The 23,945-nt window shown below is 34.6% G+C and overlaps 2 protein-coding genes across 3 annotated transcripts; one reads left to right on the forward strand and one right to left on the reverse strand.

The window, feature by feature from the left end:
• The first annotated feature begins 1,620 nt into the window (after positions 1-1,620).
• LOC134261008 (uncharacterized) lies at positions 1,621-10,579 on the forward strand. Of its 2 annotated transcripts, XM_062743504.1 has the most exons (3): positions 1,621-1,701; positions 5,685-5,846; positions 7,742-8,851. In XM_062743504.1, exons 2-3 carry the CDS (start codon positions 5,844-5,846, stop codon positions 8,615-8,617), a joined length of 879 nt encoding a protein of 292 aa, XP_062599488.1. In that variant the 5' UTR covers positions 1,621-1,701; positions 5,685-5,843; the 3' UTR covers positions 8,618-8,851. The 2 variants fall into 2 exon arrangements, with proteins under 2 accessions (XP_062599488.1, XP_062599487.1); XM_062743503.1 differs by lacking the exons at positions 1,621-1,701; positions 5,685-5,846 and adding an exon at positions 10,455-10,579 and having other exon boundaries at positions 5,887-8,010.
• An 8,543-nt stretch (positions 10,580-19,122) lies between these two features.
• On the reverse strand, positions 19,123-22,344 carry LOC134261003 (uncharacterized). The gene has a single exon (XM_062743498.1). The coding sequence runs from the start codon at positions 21,332-21,334 to the stop codon at positions 19,259-19,261; it is 2,076 nt and encodes a 691-aa protein (XP_062599482.1). The 5' UTR covers positions 21,335-22,344; the 3' UTR covers positions 19,123-19,258.
• Positions 22,345-23,945: the final 1,601 nt, after the last annotated feature.

Genomic DNA, 23,945 nt, shown 5'->3' on the forward strand with positions numbered 1-23,945 from the left:
GTCATCTTTTACTTTGCTACACAGCTTCAATTCTGCAAGAGTTGAAAATCATAACAGCCATGTTTGGTTTACAAAACCTTTTGGGTGTTAATAATGGACCTGTGCAGTCCAGTGATGCTAGAAAAATTAATTTGTTGCAGATTAGCTAGGTTATTACGGCGGAAATGTCATCTCGAGAAAACTACCGTTGACCAAGGCAAAGTCGATGTCAACAAGGCATTTCGAGGGATGACATTTTTACGTTATCCTCGCTAACCTACAACATTTTAGTGGGTCATATGAGTTACAAGGACCTTTTGCTATCTGTTTGTGTTCGTCGTCGTGCGTCATCTTTTACTTTGCTACACAGCTTCAATTCTGCAAGAGTTGAAAATCATAACAGCCATGTTTGGTTTACAAAACCTTTTGGGTGTTAATAATGGACCTGTGCAGTCCAGTGATGCTAGAAAAATTAATTTGTTGCAGATTAGCTAGGTTATTACGGCGGAAATGTCATCTCGAGAAAACTACCGTTGACCAAGGCAAAGTCGATGTCAACAAGGCATTTCGAGGGATGACATTTTTACGTTATCCTCGCTAACCTACAACATTTTAGTGGGTCATATGAGTTACAAGGACCTTTTGCTATCTGTTTGTGTTCGTCGTCGTGCGTCATCTTTTACTTTGCTACACAGCTTCAATTCTGCAAGAGTTGAAAATCATAACAGCCATGTTTGGTTTACAAAACCTTTTGGGTGTTAATAATGGACCTGTGCAGTCCAGTGATGCTAGAAAAATTAATTTGTTGCAGATTAGCTAGGTTATTACGGCGGAAATGTCATCTCGAGAAAACTACCGTTGACCAAGGCAAAGTCGATGTCAACAAGGCATTTCGAGGGATGACATTTTTACGTTATCCTCGCTAACCTACAACATTTTAGTGGGTCATATGAGTTACAAGGACCTTTTGCTCGCTAACCTACAACATTTTAGTGGGTCATATGAGTTACAAGGACCTTTTGCTATCTGTTTGTGTTCGTCGTCGTGCGTCATCTTTTACTTTGCTACACAGCTTCAATTCTGCAAGAGTTGAAAATCATAACAGCCATGTTTGGTTTACAAAACCTTTTGGGTGTTAATAATGGACCTGTGCAGTCCAGTGATGCTAGAAAAATTAATTTGTTGCAGATTAGCTAGGTTATTACGGCGGAAATGTCATCTCGAGAAAACTACCGTTGACCAAGGCAAAGTCGATGTCAACAAGGCATTTCGAGGGATGACATTTTTACATTATCCTAGCTAACCTACAACATTTTAGTGGGTCATATGAGTTACAAGGACCTTTTGCTATCTGTTTGTGTTCGTCGTCGCACGTCATCTTTTACTTTGCTTCTCAACTTCAATTCTGCAAAAGTTGAAAATTATCACTGGTACTGAAATATCTGTTATTTATATCTTATGAATTCTTTCGTTGGCTATACTTGAAATCTCGGATAATACCCGATTTCGAGAATTCTTTCTTACTTGTTTGTTTTCAACGAGTGAGAGTCTATTAAGTATGTAGATCATTTGCCTTTTATTATTTTTTAGTTATGTCCTATTTTTGCTGTTTTAGGCTTCTTTTAATAATCAGCATCATTTCCCTTTGGTGGAGGACCTTAGGAGCACCAATCGATGGGACGATTAGACCAATATCGGATGAAAGATACCGCATCATTTACGGTAATGTTAAAAAAAAACAAGACATATTCTGTTACAACTGGATGTTTTTATGCGCCCGGATCGATAGATCCGAGAATATATTGTTTTTGTCCTGTCTGTCTGTTTGTTTGTTTGTTTCATTGTCCGCAGACTTTAACATTCGCCAAGAAAGATAAAGACTTCATATCTGAAATCTCTTAGTGGAAGTATGCATAAACACCCTTTTAATTAAAGTATGAAATCAAGATGTGTTTGTGAAACACTGATGCCCCTGTATGGCAACATAGCAAAGATTAAACTTTTCTTAAATGCAACTTTGATTAATTTGTACCAAAAATAGGGTATTCTCACTGGAAAACAAGTGTTTAATTTGAAAGTAAACCAATGATAAAGTTTTTTCAATAAGTATAAAAATCTATAAGGTCAAGGTCACTTTTATCGTTTTCTAACGTTTTAGCTGGTTTAAAATTACTTAAAAATTGGTCAAATTCCCTTCATTATTACAATGAATACCTTAATTAGATTGAAATCGGCATGTTTTGTGCTCTACCCTACGTCCTGTTGTCCCATTCAGACGACTAAACGCGCCTCTATTTTGGAGGGTTCCAGTATTGGAAATAGAACATATTCAGAATTGCTTTACATTATTCACAGCCCACTTTTGATAATCTCCTTGATTTTCTTTTACCATCGGGTTCGATACCATTCTATAACTATGAATTCAATTAAATTGAGATCGGAAATAAACATAAAGGATTTGCACATTTTGTTGCAAGCGCTCTCGACAACGTTAGTCCAAATTCCTTGAATACGCATGCTCTGCTTCACGGTCGTGCATTCTGGGAAACTGTGAAAACTACTATAGATAGACCATACGACAACAATTTCGTTGTATCACGTTGTAGCTCAATTTTTCCGTGCTTTTTTTTTTCCTGACGGAAAAGCCTGAGTCATTATATGATTGTTCTAAACAAAGTCAAGGGAGTTTTTTTTACGTCTTAGCACAACCAATGATAGACTCTAATTTCTGATTGGTCAATTCAGCCAACTTTACAAATTACAGAAAAACGAATTTACACGAAAAAGTAACGAATAAATCCATTATTTACATATACTAAAAAAATCTGATGTGTTTGGCTTTTAACCTAACATTTCTTGGCAAAGATGACCAAAAAGGACCACGCTACTTCACATCTTCACATTCGGAACTCTCTGGATTTCTTTATATAACATACATTTTGAGTTATTTTCTTTATTCCTTTTAACTCCCCTATATTGCAAAGAAATTCTATACTTAAACCAGCTCATACAATGCCTCAATCGGCATCTTCTCAATATTATGTACAGTCTCCTCCTCTCTAGTAAAGGTCATAAATGTTCCGTTGCGCGAAAATTCCAATAGGTCAACACCCCGTATGTGTCCATAAAATACTATTCACAAAACAATTATAACTTTAGTTTATCACTTTCCAGCCTCGATAAAAATTAAAGAATTTAGCAGAATAAATCATTTGATCACGGATCCTTCCTGTGTTTAAAAATTGTTACGGCGCTAGTTCACCTATCTTTTTTAAAAGATAAACTTGTTTTAATGATAATCACAACTTCAATAACGTTTTGTAAAATAAATGCTTGTTTGTTTAATTTATGAAAAATTCCGTTAACTTATACCTGCCAACTGAAACCACCACTGTATTCTCTTTTCTGATATTTAGATGTTGTTTACCGAGATATATTTACATCCACTGAATAATTTCTCCTTTATTTCTTAAGAAAACCCATTGCGTTAATCACTGCATGAACTACAGTAGGCATGTCGCCTGTACAGATTTCTTGAGTAGTGACTGTTCCACCAATGAAATGTATAAAGACGTTCGCATCATTAATACAATAATTAATCTTTTAAATCCTACTTTAAATGATTATTTAAACAGGTATAAATGTAAGCAATAAATTGTCCTTCTTTGTTTGTTATTACTGGAATTAACGGTCGCAGCTATTGCAGAAAAAAAATACATAACCCGCGTAATTATGTATTTTTTCTGCGACAGCTGCTTCCGTTAATTCCAGTAATAACAAACAAAGAAAGCATTTTATTGTTTAAATGAAAATAGTCTGTAAAAATGTGGGTTTGTGGGCGTTAAAATACCCATAAAAATAACTTTGAATTACATCTATAATTATACTAATTTCTATTTATTGTAACAGATGTTGTTTAAAAAATGAAATACTTTTATTGTTTAAATGAAAATAAATCTAAAATGGCTGAAATTTTATTGTTTAAAATTTGAAAATAGACTTTGAATTACATCTATAATAACTATTTTTGTTTATAAATACTCTTTAGTTTATCATGTTTAAATAATTCACAAGTGTTCTGATAGCAAGTTGTTTTAAATTAGCCGATTTTTTGATGCTTTATGGAAATTGGTTAAAGAACTGAGATAACTTACGCCTGCGTCATAAAATTTCATATAATAACATTCTATATTACGAGAAAAATACTACTGAAAATATATTTTTACCGCGTGATACTCAATGTATTCATGTCTATGTTTCATATGACCTATAACGACCCAGATTACCAAATTAATGTGACCAAAGTACCAAAATAATTTATAATGTGTGAAGTAATACATGTATGTTATTTTGTTTTTGTTTTTTTCCATGAAAATAGGAGGGTTGTCCAAAAAGTTCGTGGACTATGAGGTTTTTGTGAAAATAAATGGTTTTATATGCATTTATTGTATATTAAAATATTTCTCATGAAAAACCAGGTCAGAATGATTTCATTTTTTCATGAAACTTAATATTTTTGTAAAAATCGGGGTCATTAAAGATCGCAGATTGAGCGCACGGGGTAGTCTGACGTTAAGCTAATTTCTATGTATGGTGGCATATTTCTGCCCCCTACATGCAAAATAAATTATATTGACATGTAAGTTACAAATCTTTTAAGGGAATTTAATTTAAGTATGGGTACAATACCGTGCTGACGCCCGTATCTGACTTCATAGATGCATGGTGCAGCATAATTATGAGCTCGAGAAGACGCGATTTACGTATGTTAACATGCGAGATAACTATGTTGACGTGCGAGTTAATTATGTTCAACTGCAGGGTATATTTATGTCGACATGCGATTTAATTATTTAGACATGCAACTTATTTATGTCAACACGTAACATACTTATGTTAACATGTGAGATACTTATGTTAACATGCCAGATACTTATGTTTACATGCGAGATATTATGTAGACATGCAGGATATTTATGTTCACATGCAACTTAATCTTATGTCAACATGCAAGATAATAACTTGCATATCAACATACATATATATCTTGCATGTCAACATTATTATCTTGCATGTTGACATAAATAAGTTGCATGTTGACATCATTTTCTTGCAAGTTAACATAAATAAGTCGCATGTTGACATAATTATCTTGCATGTTGACATAAAATTAAATAAGTCGCATGTCTACATAATTACATTGCATATTGCATCTAATTGTCAGATACAGGCGTTAGTAAGTAAATTTACCCATATTTTGATCATATTTTTATAAAATTAGTAACTTGCATGTAAACATAATTTAAAACTAACACGTTGACATAAATATGTTGCATGTCTACATAATCATGTTGCATGTTAACATAATTTATCTTGCATGTAGGGGGCAGAAATATGGCACCACATTTCATTATAACGTCAAACATTTAGATTTTGACTTGTTCACGTGTTCTTGGACCCACACTACATTTCTTTTTAAGGCGCAACGCACTTCCAAAAGCTTGCATCAATCTTTAAGTAATTATAATTTATTTAATTTTAAAAATTCAAAACAATGCACAAAAATTTACGCGCGTCATCTAAATATACATTTTATATACATAAACTACACAGTCCAGTCCGGCGAACTTTTTGGACAACCCTCGTACTAGTAGACTCAGTATCTCCATTTAACCGTTAACATGAAGATTTTATTATTTTTTCAGATATCATCTCAGGAACAAGGACTGTCAACGAAAGAAAGGCAACACTAGAAGAAAAAAATGCGGCAAGGATGATTCGTCGCTGGAGAAAGAATCATCCTTTGTCTGTTGCCAATTGCCTGAACCCATTGACCGGAGCTCAAGAAAAACGTGTTTTGGTTGATGGTAAAATGGTTTTAAGGTTAAGTGAAATAAGTTCCGCGACGAAACAGGCATTCGAGGAAAGTAAGGGCGCTGGTTCACGAAAAATTCGACATCGCTTAAAATCTGTATTCAGCGGCGTAACACATCGGAAGGTTCAAACCTCTCTTAAATCTCTTCCCGAAAAGCAGTCCGTCAATCCAATTTTCGATAACGTTGCTCCTCTTAAACCGATTCGTGCAACTTCGATACAAGAACGCCACCAAATTGACTTAGTTGATATGTCGCGACACACGGAATTTTATAACGGTGTAGAGTACAAGTATATTTTGTCGGTTCTAGACGTTTTCAGTCGTTACGTATGGCTTCGCCCGCTCAACTCGAAAGAAAGCACGGAAATCGCAGACGCGCTGGAGTCCATTTATGAAAGCGAAGGACCGCCGAAAATCATACAATGTGATAATGGTCGCGAATTCCATGGTTCGGTAACCCGGTTGACCGAGGTATTGGGTTGTCAAATTATCAAAAGCCGACCGTATTACCCGCAAAGTCAAGGTAAAATTGAATCGTCTCATAAATCCTGGAAATCAAAGCTTAAGTACGACCTACTTAAAACAAGCGATTCGAACTGGGTTCGAGATTTATCAAAATACGCGATGTTGCGCAATGAGGAGTATCACTCCTCTTTAAAGGCTTCTCCATTTTACGTATATCACGGACGGGAATCTAATCGTGTGCGTAAGTCTACTCGTCTTGGACCAACCGTTTCAAATAATGTTTCGAAAGAGTTGAAAAAGCAGTCCGCCATTCGCAAGGCAGCCCTACTGGCATCGAAAAAACGCGAAAAAACCATGATAAAGCACCATTTCAAAAAACATCAAGTTAGTGTCTATAGTGTGGGCGACGAAGTGTTCGTAAAATCCCAAACTCGGAAAAATTACAATAAAGCTAGGCCGCGATTCGAAAGGGGAAAAATAATCGGCACAAAACACAACGCGTTCTCTTACAAAATCAGGTTTTCCAGTGGGGTGTCGCGTTGGATAAATGTACAAAACATAGCAGCAATTTCACGTTCCGAAGAACTGTTAAAAAGACAAAAACGTCATCGATTAAGGCTTGATCCGTTGTGCGAGTGTAACAATGAGAAATGCTCCCGAAAATCGGATCCAAACTGTGTACACAAATTAAATAAATTTTGTTGCCGCGAAAGCAAAGTTCCCTGTTCACTGCCTTCCCATAATTTCCCGCATATATCGGATTTCTATCTTTCTGATAATTTAGTAAACCAACTTAAAGGACCGAGCCTCTCGAGAACCGATACAGCCCATGACGATTTGGTTCGAAATGCGCTTGAACGAAATTTAATTCCCGTTGGGGATATTCCTAAAGACGGTAGCTGTCTCTTTCATTCAGTTGCACAATCGCTCTCTAATTATTTACAAATCGACCTTAATCAGCAAGATATTAGAGATATCGTGGTAAACTGGCTCTCCGAGAACCCTGAAACACCGGCAGGCGACCGCTTTTCACACTTTGTACCTAATTTAGACTGGGATACCTATTTAGAGGGCATACTGGGTACCGAATGGGGCGACCACATCTGCATCACGGCCATCGCGAACGCATTTAATATCGCAGTAGGTATTGTGTCGAGCTCCCAGTCAGACTTAAGATACATTTTGCCTTTTGATCGTCAAAATAGGGAAAATCTTTTACATATTTATTTAGGCCATGAGTTCGAGTTTCATTTTATAAGGTTAGAACCGATACCGGGCACGCAGGCGGATATTTGTATTAATGAAGTTAATTTTCATAATGTTAATACAGTGTGTATTCCAAACAGGGATCTCAACTCAAACCAAAACAACACAGATAATAACAATGTTCACAGTAATGATTTTTCTCACTATTCGTTACAGGAAGTTCAACTTGAACCTCAACTAACAGATTATTCTAGTGATTCGATTCTCCACCTACACCTATCCACCAACGACAGTTCGTTATCTCCTCCGGTCAGCCATGTAAACATAGGGCCTTCGGCTTCGTTTCCTGACAACGAATTATTTCAGACTGCAAATGACCACATCGATTCTCCTGTTCCGCCAACATTGGAAACGCCGACTTTGCAACGCTTTTCCCCAACAGCAATCTCCGACACAAACAATCTGAGCTCCACAGAGAAAGACAGGTTATTTCCCCCAAGTCTTAACTCATCATTTTATTTATCTCCACCTTCTTTATCTCCAATTACAGATAGGATAAACGATTCAAATTTAGACAAACAGCCACCAGTATTATCACCTGTCCGATTAAGGTCTAACGTGCGACCCCCTAAAAAGTTTACACCAAGTGATTATGTCAGGGCTCGTAAGCAAATTTTTCCGGAAACAGAAAATGTAAACCAAAAGCAATTCACTGATTTACCTTACTTCATTCAGCGTCATATTTTATCCTTTGTAATATACAAAAATTTTAACATGTTTTTGACTTTAATAAGGGTTTCAACACACTTCAAACATTTGCTAGGCACCCTTCATAAATTGTGTCCTAAAGTATACTTAAATGAAAATGTCATGTTTTTATTGGAAGGTAGGTCAGTATTCGCAGAGGGCGTAAGGCACAACTGGTCTGTTCGTCAGTTGGGCCGTGTGTCGGGTTCGGGTAGTGGAGTAATGATGGAATTACGGAATATATTGCGACCGATTTCTTCCCGGTGGATTAATGGTTACATCGAGATACTGGCAACAGCAATCGCCGGATGGTATTATATTGTCGATTTTAAATTTAAAAAGTAACGGATAAAACGTGAAAAATATCCTTGTATATACGCGTTCAATATCGTGCTTATTAATTTATTAATTTTCAAACACTGTCAGTATATGGTGGTATGGCCTTTTTTCTCTGATCAGGCTTCCAGTTGGAGCCACCATTCGCGCCAAACACATCATTAGGGAAAATGTGGTACGACCTGTCTCCTTATGAGCTGGTTTCCAGTTGGAGCCACATTCGCGCAAATCTAGGTTAACATGTTACAGAAAAAAATATCTATTTATTTATTTATTTATTTAAATAGAGTATAATATATTTATTTATTGAAAAAAAAAAAAAAAAAAAAAAAAAGACTCTTAACAGGAGATGCCTCCACGTGGCAAAAGTTGGGCAACAGTTTTACTGGCAGAACTCTCCTAGAATATACTATAAGTCTGCCGACAACCCTTATTTCAATATTTCTCTACTAACAATAGTCACGTGATTTTTATTCAATATTAACTGGTATTAACTTTTAAAAACTTGGTACATGTATATGATCGATGCACAACAATTTTAAAAAATCTAGATTAAAAACAGGGCAGGACACTTTGAAAGCCTCCACAAAATTAAATTGTCAGAAATATTCTAGAAATGTGCGTGTAATATTATTATTTTTTATTCATTCGTTTTGATCTCGGGATCAAACACGGATAAGCAGTGCTGTTTTTGGTCTTGCATAACGAAGTAAAAATTTTTTCAGCGAGACACTTCTCCCCTTTCCAAACAAAATGCTATGAACATTAATTTAAAGTTGTTTAATATTAAAGCTCGTATTATTTTTAGGTACACTGAATGCTTTTAATATGTTTAAATCATGAAAAAAAAAAATCCAGTTTCATTTCAAACTATGGACGTTTTGCAAGTACTGTAATTACTGATAATTATTGATATTGGGACAAGCTATTTATCAAGACAGCGAACTATTTGTCTCTCTGAATTCCCTACAATCAAGACATTGATAACTTTGTTTGAAACCATTTATTAAATCCAATCTATTATGTATTGTTTGAAACTCAACGTGATGATAATTCGTCGTGTTTCATCAGACGATATACATTTGTAGTGGCTGTCGTTACGGTTTTTTAAAACATTTTTATTGGGCTGGGGGGGGGGGGGGGGGGTTAAATTATTATTCCTATTCGTATCCTCTTCGTAGAATACATAGATCGCTACAATGACCTTATACATGGACATGCATGTGAGATGTATTCCCTGATCACTTAAAACAGGTTTATTGTTATTTGGGTAGGTTTTCTCCACACTTTATTATCTTAAAGACACATTACTGAGGGCTGTGTCTTTCAAATCTACACGCACGGGAATTTTTGAAAGTCCTATTGTATTTACTTTTCGATAACAAACTGAATTAAATAGATTTCCAACTTTCTTTGACAACATTGTGATTAATCTATATATATAAATATAGGACTCAGTTTCTGCGTCATCGATTACGAATTCGTGTATGAAGCGGTAATGAGAGTTAATCGTCTTATTGATGTACGAACAAAATTTAAATTAGGAGTAGCAGTAATGATGATATAGTTTAACAGTTATTTTGAACTCCCAGCGTACTTCAAGTTTGAGGTTGTTTAAGGCATAATTAATAACCAATTAGCCGTTTATGATCGACACGGTAATTGATTTCAAAGCAAAATTAGTATAACTTCAAAAAGTTCATTTTTTAAGATCATATATAATAGCAATTTTTTAAATTTGATAACTGCTTTTTAATCATAGATGACAAAAAAGGTAATCATTATTTAATTACATAATTTGCCTCGAGTTTGTTATAACTGTGAAATTTGTGATTTTATTTTATAGCCACCATGAGAGTCGCCGTATTCGGTTCCTCCTACGTGAAGCGAGCTTCAAGCTTTACAGACTTTGTCATGCCATTTGAAGTCGGGTGGTTTGGAGTTGGTGGGATGACAGCTTCTCAACCTTGTCCAAATATCATCTCCAAGATGTTGAGGTACAACCCGGACATCGTTGTAGTGTGCTTAGGGGGAAACGACATTTCCAGTGGAGCCGAGGCGTCAACAGTCATTGACTGTCTGACGAGCCTTTTCGACCAAATTAAAGTCTTGAGTCCCAGCTGCAGACAACCCGAGATTTTCTTCTCAGAGATTGTTTCTAGAGGAAAATTTCGATTTCCTTTGCAGCGTGAGGAGTTTGATGCAAGGCGCAGAACTGTTAACAATAAGATGAAGAAAATCCTTGGCCGAACCTACATCAGAATAGATGTCAAATTTCCCAGACATTACCTTCCCGATGAGATCCACTTCAACGAGGCGGGAACAGTCCTCTTCTTGCTTTCAATAAGCAAGACCATCAAGAGTCGCTCCTAGGAGTTGACAATAAACGGCCCTTTTAAGGGCCATTAAATTATTCGAAAAGATACCAATGAATACAGACGTAGAAACGTCGCACTTAACGTATTTACCCTTTTATTTTACCGAACTTCTCGGTAAATGAAAAGGAAATACGTAAACTTATATAAAAATACACATAAAGTATATAATACACAAGCATAACTTATTTTTTCATAATTCCCGGACATTTCGGCACAAGTGTTAGGTGCTCGAACTTCTGTTTAAACTCGTCATATTTCGTTATATCTACACAAAACCCTTTAGTTAGACTCAAGCGGCAAACCACAATGTTCATGTTATGAGGCAACAAACTGACATTACTTGATCTGTTATTAATAAAATATATATCATAAAAATCTACACATTAAAACAGTGCACGCAATATTGCAGGCGCGTATTTTATTTGAACAACCGATTTTTTCATACATAAATTTAATAAGTAGCCTTTACGAGACAATTACCGGTACTTAGGTTAAAGCACAACAAATATTTTGAATCTCTTTCTCTCTCTCAGACATATCTTAAGGGGGGTTTTGACCCCCCCCCCCCCCCAATTCCATCCAGATCCGCAAAGTTGCATTTCTCTTTATTTTGGCACACTATAAAAAAAATGCTTTATCCTTGTCTGCTGCAGCATAAATTTCGTATTTGTGAGAAATTAAAATTTTACATATAACGAAAATCCTTATATTCTCTGCGCTTCAAAATTCGTCAATCAGGATTCGGTCAGATACAACATTGACACGATTATTTATTCAATTTCAATTTTTATCATACTCCCGCTTGAAAAGTGGGAGGGTATATAGAAATCGGTATTTCCGTCCGTCTGTCCGTGTGTTACGCTTTGGGGTACCCATCTCTTATCCGCAACTCCTCTCATACCACTGAAGGAAATTTAATGAAACTTTAACAGATTTTAATTACATATTGCCATTGTGTACTTCCTATTTTACTTTTTGATCTGATGTTTATTTTTGATTTTCCAGAGCAAAACATGGACACTGCCATTATATTCATATGGGAGGCGGGGGGTATCATTTAGTGAGCTCATTGCTCACAGTACCTCTAGTCTATATTGCAATTTTGCTAAGCTTTTGAACACTAAATATATAAATATTCCCTGCCAATGTAAAATACTTTAAATTTATTTTTTAAACTCCGCAGAGCACCAAGGCTACTTTAAACTTTAATATCAAATAACCCACCGCCTCCTGCCGTTCACAATGTTTTCTTTGTTATTACAATTAAAAACTGGCATCAAAACAAAGGGTAAGGCTTAAATTTTTCTGACACCATGCCATTAAATTCTCAAAACCGTAAACAATCAAGAGAAATGAAACATATCTCCATTAATTGACCGAAACAATGTAGTTCAATGAAATCATTTGTAGCAAAGAACAGACCATTGTTATTAATTTTTCTTGGTGGATATTTCTGATGGCATACATTATTAGACGTTTGGTTAAAGATACATATATTAAACACCGAAAAGAAAAAATAAAACACTATTTTCAATCTTGGACGGACATTTTGTAGGGGCGGACATAACGTTACAATTTTGGATGATCGGCGGACACTTCGTGGCGGCGGAAATAGTATGACGATTTTTTAGGGAGAAAAGGCGGACATTTCTTGGCGGCGGACCTAATATTTCTATTTTTTTGGGAGAAAGGCGGACATTTCGTGGCGGCGGACATAGTGTGACGATTTTTCCGAAAAAGAGGCGGACATTTCGTGACGGCGGACATAGTGTGACAATTTTTCCGAAAAAGAGGCGGACATTTCGTGACGGCGGACATAACGTGACGATTTTTCTGAAAAAGAGGCGGACATTTCGTGACGGCGGACATAATGTGACGGCGGACAAAACGTGACTTAATGTCCTCGGTGCTCAGAAAGGAGCAAAAGACGCTTTTCAATGATTTAGTCTTCATGATTTTACTTATTAATCTCTTATAATTAACCACGTGGCCGTAACATTTTTTATCCAATTTATTATTGTTTGTAGAACTAATTTTTGGGTATGACCCTTAGTGTACTAGAAAATGACAGATCCTATGATTTCCTGGACTTGTTTCTTCCTTCTGAAAGGTGTTTTTTTCAAGTTTGGAAATAGAAATAAGTCAAAAGGTCAAAGATCTGGCGAATATTGTTAATGTGAAAAAAACATTAACTTTCTGTTTATCCCGAAAACCCCTTTACTCTTCAGGGCGTGCGGGTTTGGACACTGTCATGAAGATATTTAATGTAGTGGATTCCTGATTCTGGGTCCTTCCTCTCATAAACCTTTCGGGGTTTTTTTGCAAAAAAGTACTTTCTAGACTCCTCCAGAAATTAAACTATCTCCCCGAATACGCATTTGAACAACAATACCACTAATATTTAAGAAAATTGCATATAAATCTGTCTTTGTGCTCTTGCATATCTTTGCTCTTGTCAGACCTTCGCTGCTTTTATCAAGTAAATCTTATGGTAAATTTTGTTTTGAGGGTTTTTAGCAATAGATTCATGTTCCATTATCTGTTTGAATATCAAACAAACTTGGATAACTACAATTACTGATATTTTAAAATAATTGTTAAGACATTTGTACACGCTGTCGTTTTCACTCATTTTTCAAAATATAGCGTGACGTTTGAGTATTAAGCTTTTTTACCGTCAAACGTTTCTTTAAAACAGTGTAAACTACTCCCAAAATGATGTCTATCAAATTTGCTTTGTGTCTTAAAGTCAATCATACATTATCAAATATTATTTGTTGAAATTTGACAAACAGTACATAAGTTGTTATAATTTTCGTTGGCAAGGACGGTACCCATTTTTGATGCCCATTATATAATTGTTTATCATTGAAATCCACCTGCTCATTTGTCTATAAAACAGGCATTGGTTGCTGTAAATCTCAATTATTTCAATGAATATTTCTTTGGGATTTTTAATAAGTTTTACAGCAGCTTTAATGAAGCTTTTATTTTCGCTCTAGTTTACTGATTCTTTAACCATTCATTTATAATGCAGTGTCTCGAATAGCCCTTGTTTTCCAGCTTCTCACGATGAAACTATGTGATGAAAAGTGGTCACATAAACTGTTATAAGTTCAATAAAGATTCAATAATGAGAGAAAGTCAAGTTTAATGTCATATGATATATGTACTGTATGTCATACAGTTCAGGACATTATTTATTGAACAGCTCTCGTATATACCGGTATCTTTAAAAATCTATGTTCATTTCTTATTTGTATATCTGGGTAGATTTAATGCTAAATTCAGTTTCAACAATTTACATACTTTTTTAAATTACAAAATTGCTAAAATATATAATGTTGTCCTCGACCATTCATTAGAAGGATATGAATTTTTTTTATCTCTTCATTCTATAAAAAAAGAAAGAAAGAAAATGGAACCTTCATTAAAATTGGTTATTCTTCAATTCATACAAAATGTTTTTAAAGCTCAATAATATTTGTGAAATTACGTTTATTAGCAACCTACCTGATCATTTCTGCTGATCTTACTATTTATAACCAATTACAATATATCATTGAAGGAGTCAGCAAGCTCCTGAGGCGAATTTTTGAACTTTTTTAAAAATAAAAAAAAATTCACTGTGCTACATGTAATTCTAGGGTTTGCAGAAACCACCCACCTTCTATACATAATCAGCAGAATGTTGATAGAAGGAATTATCTACACACATTCAGGAATCTTTAACCTATCTATCCTGTTTCTTTTTATTATTTGAAGTGTTTTAAAGCAAGTCTATCAAATGCAAATTTGAGCCTGGACATAAAATTATTTACAAAAAGCTAAGATTGTTTTCATTACAGGTAGACACATATACTGCAAACCAACTTTTATTCGCGTCATCTTTCCTTTGCAAAGATGTTTACAAATTTTTATTGTATATTGCTTTTTGAGCTCGATCATTGTACGTTATTTTCTATTTTTGAAATTTTAAAGTAAAGTGAAGGAAAAAAATGTCAGTAAGAAAATTCTGAGGTGCCCATAATTTAAAAAGGCGCATAGTTCTGTTGCCTTCTTTTCTTTTATTGCTCACTCCTCCATGGCACCGATCCCTCCTCTGATGTTTTAGAGTCTGTGTTTGCTCTGCTCCTATTTTTTTGTTGTTTTATGGGCTTTTAGCTTGAATACGTTTCGTTATCTCCATATATTACATCCACAGTTATGTTTCGTTACGACGTCGTTAGAGCTATATTAATATGTTCTAGAATTGCAGCATAAGATATTAATCCTTACGTGTCGGCTTTGCGACGGAACTTTGTGACAGATCCACTAATAAATTACCAGCGACGTAAGGATTAACTTCTTATACTGCAACTCTAGAGCATAAACCGAAGCCACTTAGGACAGTAGGTGGCAAAAGATCTCGCATTGCTCAAAGATTTTTGGTACCGAACGAAGGTCTAAATATGTAATTCTTCATCGGCAACTGGTTAAGTCTAAAATGCAATGAAAAGATCTCAAAGGATTTAAAACAACGGAACAAACAAGCAAAACGTAGTGATGTTAAAAAATTTCAATTTTAGATTCACCTTTTTCAACGTCAATGCATTTATGTCTTTCTCATTCACTGACTTTAAGGAAGTAATATTAATGTTCGGGTGTGGTAAACATAAAATGTATATGTATGCCTCAGGGCCATATTATCCATAACAAGCATACCTTTTAACGGGTCTATAATGTGCATTTTCATTCAATGTTCCATACAGAATATGCTTTATCGTAATTTTCCTGCATTAAATAATAACGTTCAAGTTTCAATATATACAATCTGCAGAGAAATATCCTATCAGGCTAGAAAGATTCTATTGACATACTTTTTACTTGATATTTGTATCGCAAACTTTCAGTAGAAACATGCAGTATCAAGTGAGCCTATTCTCAAAGGAATTTTATAAGGGACGCTACCGGAAATATAATTCGATTTCCAACCTTTAATTTTATTTTCATTCCTATTCATGTGATAAAACTCTTCTATTTCAAAATTTCGTATTCATGATTAGGAAAAGTTGAAACATTGCTATTAATCTGAAGAAAAAAAATATGATAATAAAATCTTATTAAACTCAAAAGTCTTTTGAGACAATAAATATCATAAACAGAACAAACGCGAACTCTAAAACATCAGCGTTGGAAGCAGATGCCCTGCCGACCGCGTGTTTCTGGTGATATATTGGCAAACGGTAGGTAATCCAGTGTAAAGAAGGATATGGAGATAACGAACAGTATTCAAGATCAAAAGTCCATAAAACAATACAAAACAAGAGCAGAGCAAAACGAACCTCCAAAACATCAGAGGTGGGATCAGGTGCCAAGGAGGAGTGAGCATCCCCTGCTGAACGGTCACATCCGCCGTGTGCTCCTTGTCATGATCAGGAAATAATGGAAAAATCCGTCGTCAAGTCAATGTATAAATAATGGACTAACAGTTATTATGAAAAACGTCAGTCCGCATTTGACTCAATGATAAATTGTATTTGCTGACAAGGTCATTGTATCGACCATAGAATTTACGAAATAATGACTTTCAACGAGACTGCTGTTTGGTCATACGTAGAGCACGTTTATCATATAGCTTGGTTGTTAGATTTCCATTAACGTCTTTTTCAAGTAAAATATCCAAGTATGAAACAGAAATGGAACAGGAATGGAAATTACCATTGTTAATTAACAATAGGTCGTCGATATATCTAAATGTCGAGTTGAATGCCACAGCAACTTTTTTTTTCTTAAGATTTTGCACAATTCTGCTTCATATGAATATAAAAATAGGTCTGCTTATAACGGAGCGCAATTGATACCCATGGGAATTCCTTGAGATTGTTGGAAGACCCGGACTCCAAAAACCACGTAGATATTGTCAATCAGAAACTCAAGCATTTTTTTGAGCTACTACCAGAGCTACATGTACTGTGCACATCTCAATTTTATTTTTTTTCCGGCAAATAAAAAGGTTCGTACATATCAATAGGATGTGCATTTGTAAGGAAAGATGAGCGTTGAAAAGTTCATCATAAAGCTGGGTTGTTAAGTATCATAAACTTCTTTCCTAGTAAAATATTCAGAAATAAAATAAATGGGTCAAACTATGTTGTATCTGTTATTTTAAGCTTACAGTGGTAGCCATGGGAATTCCAATAGATTGTTGGAATACCTGGTCTCCAAAAACCACATTGATATTGTCAATCAGAAACTGAAGCATCTCTTTGGTGTCAGCTTTTGTGTTTTAACAAATAATTTGCAATGACCAATGACCTATATATATTATATTTTCAAAAAGGAAATTTAAAGAAAACATAATCATATTCACATAAGTACTCTGAAGTTGACATCAGAAAGATGTTCGAGTTTCTGATTGACAATATCTATGTGGCTTTTGGAGACAAGGTCTTCCAACAATGTATTGAAATTCCCATAAGTACCAATTGCGCCAAGTTATAAGCAGACTTACTTTTGTATTTATAAGAAGCGGAAAATTTATTGTCCAATATCGTATACGTGAAAAGATTTCAGACGCTTTCTGTGGCCTTCAACTCGACATTTAGATATATTGACGACGTATTGTCAATTAACAATTGTAATTTCCATTCCTTTGTCAATAAAATTTATCTTGATGAGCTTGAGATAAAAGATACCACAGAATCTGACAAATAGCTCTTTCATATTTGGATATATTACTTGCAAAAGACGATAATGGTAATCTAACAATGAGTCTTAATGATATACATAATAATTCTAACTTTTTAATCTTCAACTTCCCTTACTTATGCAGCATAATACTGTGTACAGGGTTATTTTCGCCCCGTCTTATTTTCGCACTTTCACATTTGCAAACCACTTTGCCCCGTTTTAAATTCGCCCAGTCATAGTTTTGTTAAAGAAAGTATACTGTATTCTTTGAATTCGCCCCGTACCTTTATCATCTGCATGCGGAATTTATATATCTCAGTTGATTCGATACCCAAGAGCATGCTTTACGTAAGAATATTTTTTTTTAAAACGGTGCAAGATATTGACAAACAAATTGATAAAACAAGAATATCAGCAGTCTTGTTTAAAGTTATCATTTCGTAAGCTCTATGGTCGATACAATGACCTTGTCAGCAAACACAATTTATCATTTAGTCAAATGCTGACGGACGTTTTTCATACTAACTGTTCGTCCATTATTTATACACCGAATTGTCAACGGATTTCCAGTATTTTTCCATCACGACAAGGAGCCCACAGCGGGTGTGACCGGTCGCCATGGGGTGCTCACATGACACCTGATCCCACCTCTGTTGTTTTGAAGGTCCGTGTCTGCTCTGCTCCTATTTTGTATGGTTTTATGGATTTTTTTATCTTAAATACTGTTTGTTATCTCCATATGTTTCATGATTTGTTTTTGATATGTTTGATTGTTTTTTTGTTAAGTTTTGCTTTTCAAAAAATATCTGGAATAGAATTATTTTTTTTACATTAGACTGCAAAATCAATAATGGTTTTTCTTAAGCCGTAGGGAGCTTTTGTATAAAATGTCATTGCAAAGGTTGAAATCCTTCTCGAGATTATCGTCCGAAAATGAAAGTTTTAAAACAGATAAAAATTATTGATTTATGATCTTTGAACTTTAAACCTCAACATCAATTAGAGACATGAATATTTTATTGGTCATAGGAAGTTTTGATATCAAATTTCAATGCAAAAGCTAAACGCCTTCTCGTGTGGAAACAAAAGTGCTACAGACGGATAAAAATAAAGACGGAGGATCGTCTAGACTGATGGAGAGACAGACAAACCCAAATAAACACCCCACCCCACCCCCACTTTCAGTGAAAGCGGGGACAAAAATATAATTATCATACTTATCAATTTTAATAGATGCACCATTATGATGATCATATTTATTAATACTTGAAAGGAAATGTCTTAGGGATTGTTGATCTTTAGAAGACTCCAAATTCTATAGATCAAAACTGAGTTCAGACTCCTACTTTGTGCTTTATATCTAAAAGGAATACATCATACAGCCGTTAAATCTAAAATATCATGCAATACAAATAATATTTACAATTTATATTTCGACAATTTTTTAACATCTAAAGTAGACATCGCTGCATAATAATGCATATATAAATTACCATTCAATAAAAACAGAAGATAGATGTAAGAAATATAAAAAGTAAATGATTGTGATTATCAACAAAATTAAACATGATCTAATACAATGCACTAGTTGATAAAAGGATCACATCTGTAACTGAGACAGAGAATTCATTCTGAACAGCGTCGCTTCCTGAATCCTTTGAGTTGGTTCCTGTTGTAAGGAATAATGATAACTGTGTAGGGATCCTAAATAATCTCCACAGATTTGTTGGCAGATACCCAGTATTTGCCATGAAATGTCTCTGAAAGGAGTAGGAGGAAGATATTTATAAGTCGAATCATCCGAGTGTAGAAGAATTTGGAGATTTCTTAGAAAGTAATGTGCCTTCAATGTGTCACCCAGTCTGTGGTGATTCAGTATAAACAACAAGTGTAACATCACCATTGGTGGGATATATAACGTCAACCTACCATTACTTTCACTGATCCTCTGTTCTGTTACTAGTTCGTCAATGTAGGTGTATTTATTGTTTAAAGCAATATCTGAAACTAGTACTTTCTTTATAATGTTACTCAGAGACATCTCAGCAATGCAGTGAGTAAATATATCTTCATTTACAGGACAAAAATACATAATATATGGCATTGACATTCTCCTCTGTGCCACCTGTAAACAACTAAGAGAATGTTCGTACCTTTTTGTTCCGTAAAAATGAATTGCGAGATACATAATATTTGACACATAACCTAACGCACACGACTGTTTTAACAATGCTGGCACTTTATTAGCCTTGTAATAATCCTTGTTGCGATATTTGTGTGGATATATTTTACTATGCATCAAAAATGCCGAGTTCTTTAAAACATCTGATGTAATACATTGTAATACAACTGCTTTACATAGAGACAACCTTTGTTTTAACACATTTTCTATCTGTTTAATGTAAATTGCAAATAATTCAATAGTAGAAAATTCTGGCGATGATGCAGGTATTCTTATTTCGTTAAATAACTTTAACATTAATATTGAGAAAGGTATACCTGAAGTTCTCGATTGTGAACAAACTTTCATTGTAGTGTCTAAAATAGCTTTACTGAGATAAGATCTCAAGGTTTCACTCAAAAGTAGACATGATATTCCCTTTTTATACAAATCATACAACTGACAGTACAGTGAAGTTTGTACAAAACCGGTGACTTTCAGTCGGAACATGTTATTTTGTGGAATAAAAAAATTTGGACATTCTCCAGTATGCACCCAGTGAATTAATAATTTAAAGCATTCCCAAAAGCAAGGTAATAAGTTATTAGCTGACCATGTCAAAGACCTATTACTCTGAATCACCCAAAATACAACTGTTTTTGTGAAATATGAACAAAGAACTGGTGTATGATTCTGAAAATTGATTACTTCTTTCAGAAAAATTTTAAAGAGACCATAACAAAGAAATTGACAGTGATTCATTGAATAGACCAGTTTTTGCTCTGCTAGTGAAAATGAGATTCTCCATTCTTCTTCTTTCGCAGGTGTGCTGCCTATAGGGACAACGTGGAATCCACCGCTTAATATATCCGATACAACAGCTTCCGAGGGCCACCCTTGTTGATAACATCTTTGTATCCACGGTAAGGATGTTTTTGGCCAGTGATGTGATCTGAAGCAGAAGGCGTAGTCTTCTTCAATATCTTCTTCATTAACAAATGAAGAACATGGCCCATGATGAATAGGAGTAGAGGTGGTGACATAAATGGTTTCCAGGAATCGCATATGGTTATCACGAAATAATGTACTGGATATATAAATTTCGTTTTTTATCTCTATACGGGAGGATATGACTTTATCAACATTGGATGGGCTTATGAGTTTAAGTCTGGTAAATCCCGGTGGTAAATTCTCACTCTCCATCAGGATCACAGTGTGTTGTGGGATACGGTAAAGGCGGGTCTGAGAGAGATCACAGATTACCTTATGGTTTGGAGGCCAGAGCATCCAATCCTCGTCCGAAGTGCTCAGATTGAATCCTTCACGTTTACTCCCGCTTTTCATTTTGTAAAGTCCATACTTGATGCGTAGCGGCTTATCTAACTCTTCTAAAATGTCGAACGCGTCTCTTCTGAGCCGTATTTCATCAGGAGTGCCTATTTCATGGCAAAGTCCCACGTAGACATCATTAGATAGTCGAGGAATATGATTCATATCGAAATTTGAAATAATCATAAAGTACGAAACTGTGAAAAGAAAGCATAATACTTAATTTATATCATGTTTCACAGCGACACTTGATAATGTTCAGCTGTTGTCTGACTTTTAAAAAAAACTTTTATCATGAATTTTATCTCTTATATGTATTGAGGACATAACCCAGTTGAAATATTTTAAAATCTAAACAAAATTAACATCCTTCTTCGCTAAACTTCTAGGAACCATTTTTGTCAACAGTCCCCATTTAAAGTCAAATATTTATCAATTCACTATTCTGAATTTCAATTTCAAAAAAAGTTAATAAAAAATATACCTGCATACCTTGTTTTTGGCCCGGAGAAATGTTTTGACTGAAAATCCCCCGTCTTACATAAACTGTCGATTTCGTGATAATACTTGACATGTACTAAGTTCAGGGTTAAGTGCCACGGTAACTAACTCGTCAATAATTTCTTATCAACGTTGTTGGAAGGAGTCAGAAATTAGAATAATTGGACTTTTGAGCTTGAATATCCTTCGTTATCTCCATATATATTATTTTAATCTTTGAACATGTATCTCCGCTGGTGGACAGTCTGTCCCCGAGGATACTTGTCGTTAGGTACTTTTTCATTCTTCAGTACTCAGAATAACGAAATTATACTGGTAGATATAAAAAGGTGTTATTCCTTTGAGTCTATAGTGGACACAGATTCAAGGAGTTTTTTGGTATCCCTCGGATAATCCTCAAGGGATATTAGACACATGTCATTAATAGTCTTCAGAGATTCCCAGTTTTGATATAAACCAATAATTTCAAGGATTTTGGATTAGAAAACTTGGGACAGCCTTTCCCTATTGATGTACATGTAATTACAATATCAATAGTATGGGAACCTTTCCAGTCCAAATAAAACATGAAGATAATGAACGTTATTTAAAGATTAAAAGTCCATAAACAATACAAAATAGGAGCAGAACAAACACGGACCTCCAAAACATCAGACGGACCTAGAAAAAAAATATTTGACTTGATTTTGGACAAATTCTGCCTGCTAATAACGGGGCACAATTAGTACCCATGGGAATTCCAATAGATTGTAAGAAGCCCTGGTCCCAAAAAAACCACATAGATATTGGCAATTAGAAACAGAAACTCAAGCATTTCTTAAATGTCAGCTTCAGAGTACATGTACTTGTGTGAACAATCAGAATGGTTTTTTTTAAAACAATTTTGCAAATGATTAATTACAAGGCAAATATATTTACGAGGTCCATTTCTATTGAAAAGGTTTCCATATAAAAATTTTGAAATCAATAATATTTGTGCTGGGTATAATGTGCATAATGTCAACTCGCTTAAGTGTATTATTTATTACTTCACTTTTTCCTGACAAATGATGATAAAAATTATAACAAATTAAAATTCAAATTTACAATTACAGGATACATACTACACAGTTTTCTTTTAAGTAAAAGTTTTTTATTTCACAGGCAAATAGCTTTCTGTGTATATTACTCGGTGTATTACCCGCCCTGATCGTTCCTCAACTTTGATCTCATTATTTGAACACAATTTTTATCGGGATGATATAGATCTTTGTTTTGTATATGTGTGAGTGTGTGTGTGGGATAAAACATCTTTGGGTGTCATTCTAAGTGACACAACTGCCGGCAAAGGTGACTTAAACTTTGCAATATTGAAATAAATCACGTAAAACAGATATACCTACATTTATTCAAAACCATGGGCAAACATGTTCTCCATGCAAAATGTTTCAATCTATGTACACATATAGAAAGAATTTCTGAAAAAAAGTATGAGACTGAATTTTTGTCTTCCCTATAAAAGTCACCCTCTTTTTCCAGATGAAAAGAAAAAAAACGCAATGCACAAATTCATATTTTACTTTTAAGGTCATGTCTATGTATTCTATTCAAAGTGCTCAAGCGCCAGGTAAAATATAGGAAAGTAAAATTGAAAGCATATTATTGGTTCCCTCCTCTTCCCCTAAATTATGCATATCTTATATTAGAACAGATGAAGATAATGAATATTTTGAAATGTTAAATTCAAACAAGACCTTGATATTTGTTTTGTCAGAGATATGTAAAGTTAGCTTCTAAAAACTGGATACTATATATTAGCTAGCTACGACAAGTTGGTAAAGTTAGCTACTAGTAGCTGGCTACGAAAAGTAAGTAAAGTTAGCTACTAGTAACTAGCTACTAGTAGCTGGCTACGACAAGTAAGTAAAGTTGGCTACAAATAACCTTTGACCCCGTCTCCGTTTTATGGTGCGTGCGTTGAACACAAAAGCTTTCCACGCATTTTATAAGTATAATGAATGTTGAATGTTAATAAAAAGAAATGAATACAATAAAGTTTTCTTGTTTCGAAATATCTTGAATATGATTTAAGATATGGCACTCAAGTAACAAAGATACCTGTAGTGATATCTTTAACTAATAATAATTTTTTAAAATTTGATTAATTTATAGGGTAAAATATTCACATCCTTCATGTAGCTGGATATTTAGAAAGCTGATATCTATACTGATACATTTAATAAGAAATTTCTTCGAGGTTCTCCACATTAAACCCGATTGACAATTTCCGTTTATAGTTTTTCATTTTTTCAACTGC

This window comes from Saccostrea cucullata, unplaced genomic scaffold (genome assembly GCF_032062105.1).
Source record: "Saccostrea cucullata isolate Sc308-1 unplaced genomic scaffold, CSIRO_AGI_Scuc_v1 ctg2904, whole genome shotgun sequence".
Classification (NCBI taxonomy): Eukaryota; Metazoa; Mollusca; class Bivalvia; order Ostreida; family Ostreidae; genus Saccostrea; species Saccostrea cuccullata.

Excerpts from the sequence above, each read along its gene's own strand:
- LOC134261003 (XM_062743498.1), bottom strand. The coding sequence starts at position 21,334 with ATGATTATTTCAAATTTCGATATGAATCATATTCCTCGACTATCTAAT.
- LOC134261008 (XM_062743503.1), top strand. The coding sequence starts at position 6,104 with ATGTCGCGACACACGGAATTTTATAACGGTGTAGAGTACAAGTATATT. Across the intron at positions 8,011-10,454 it reads AGCTCCACAGAGAAAGACAG|CCACCATGAGAGTCGCCGTA; the intron begins GTTATTTCCCCC and ends TTTATTTTATAG.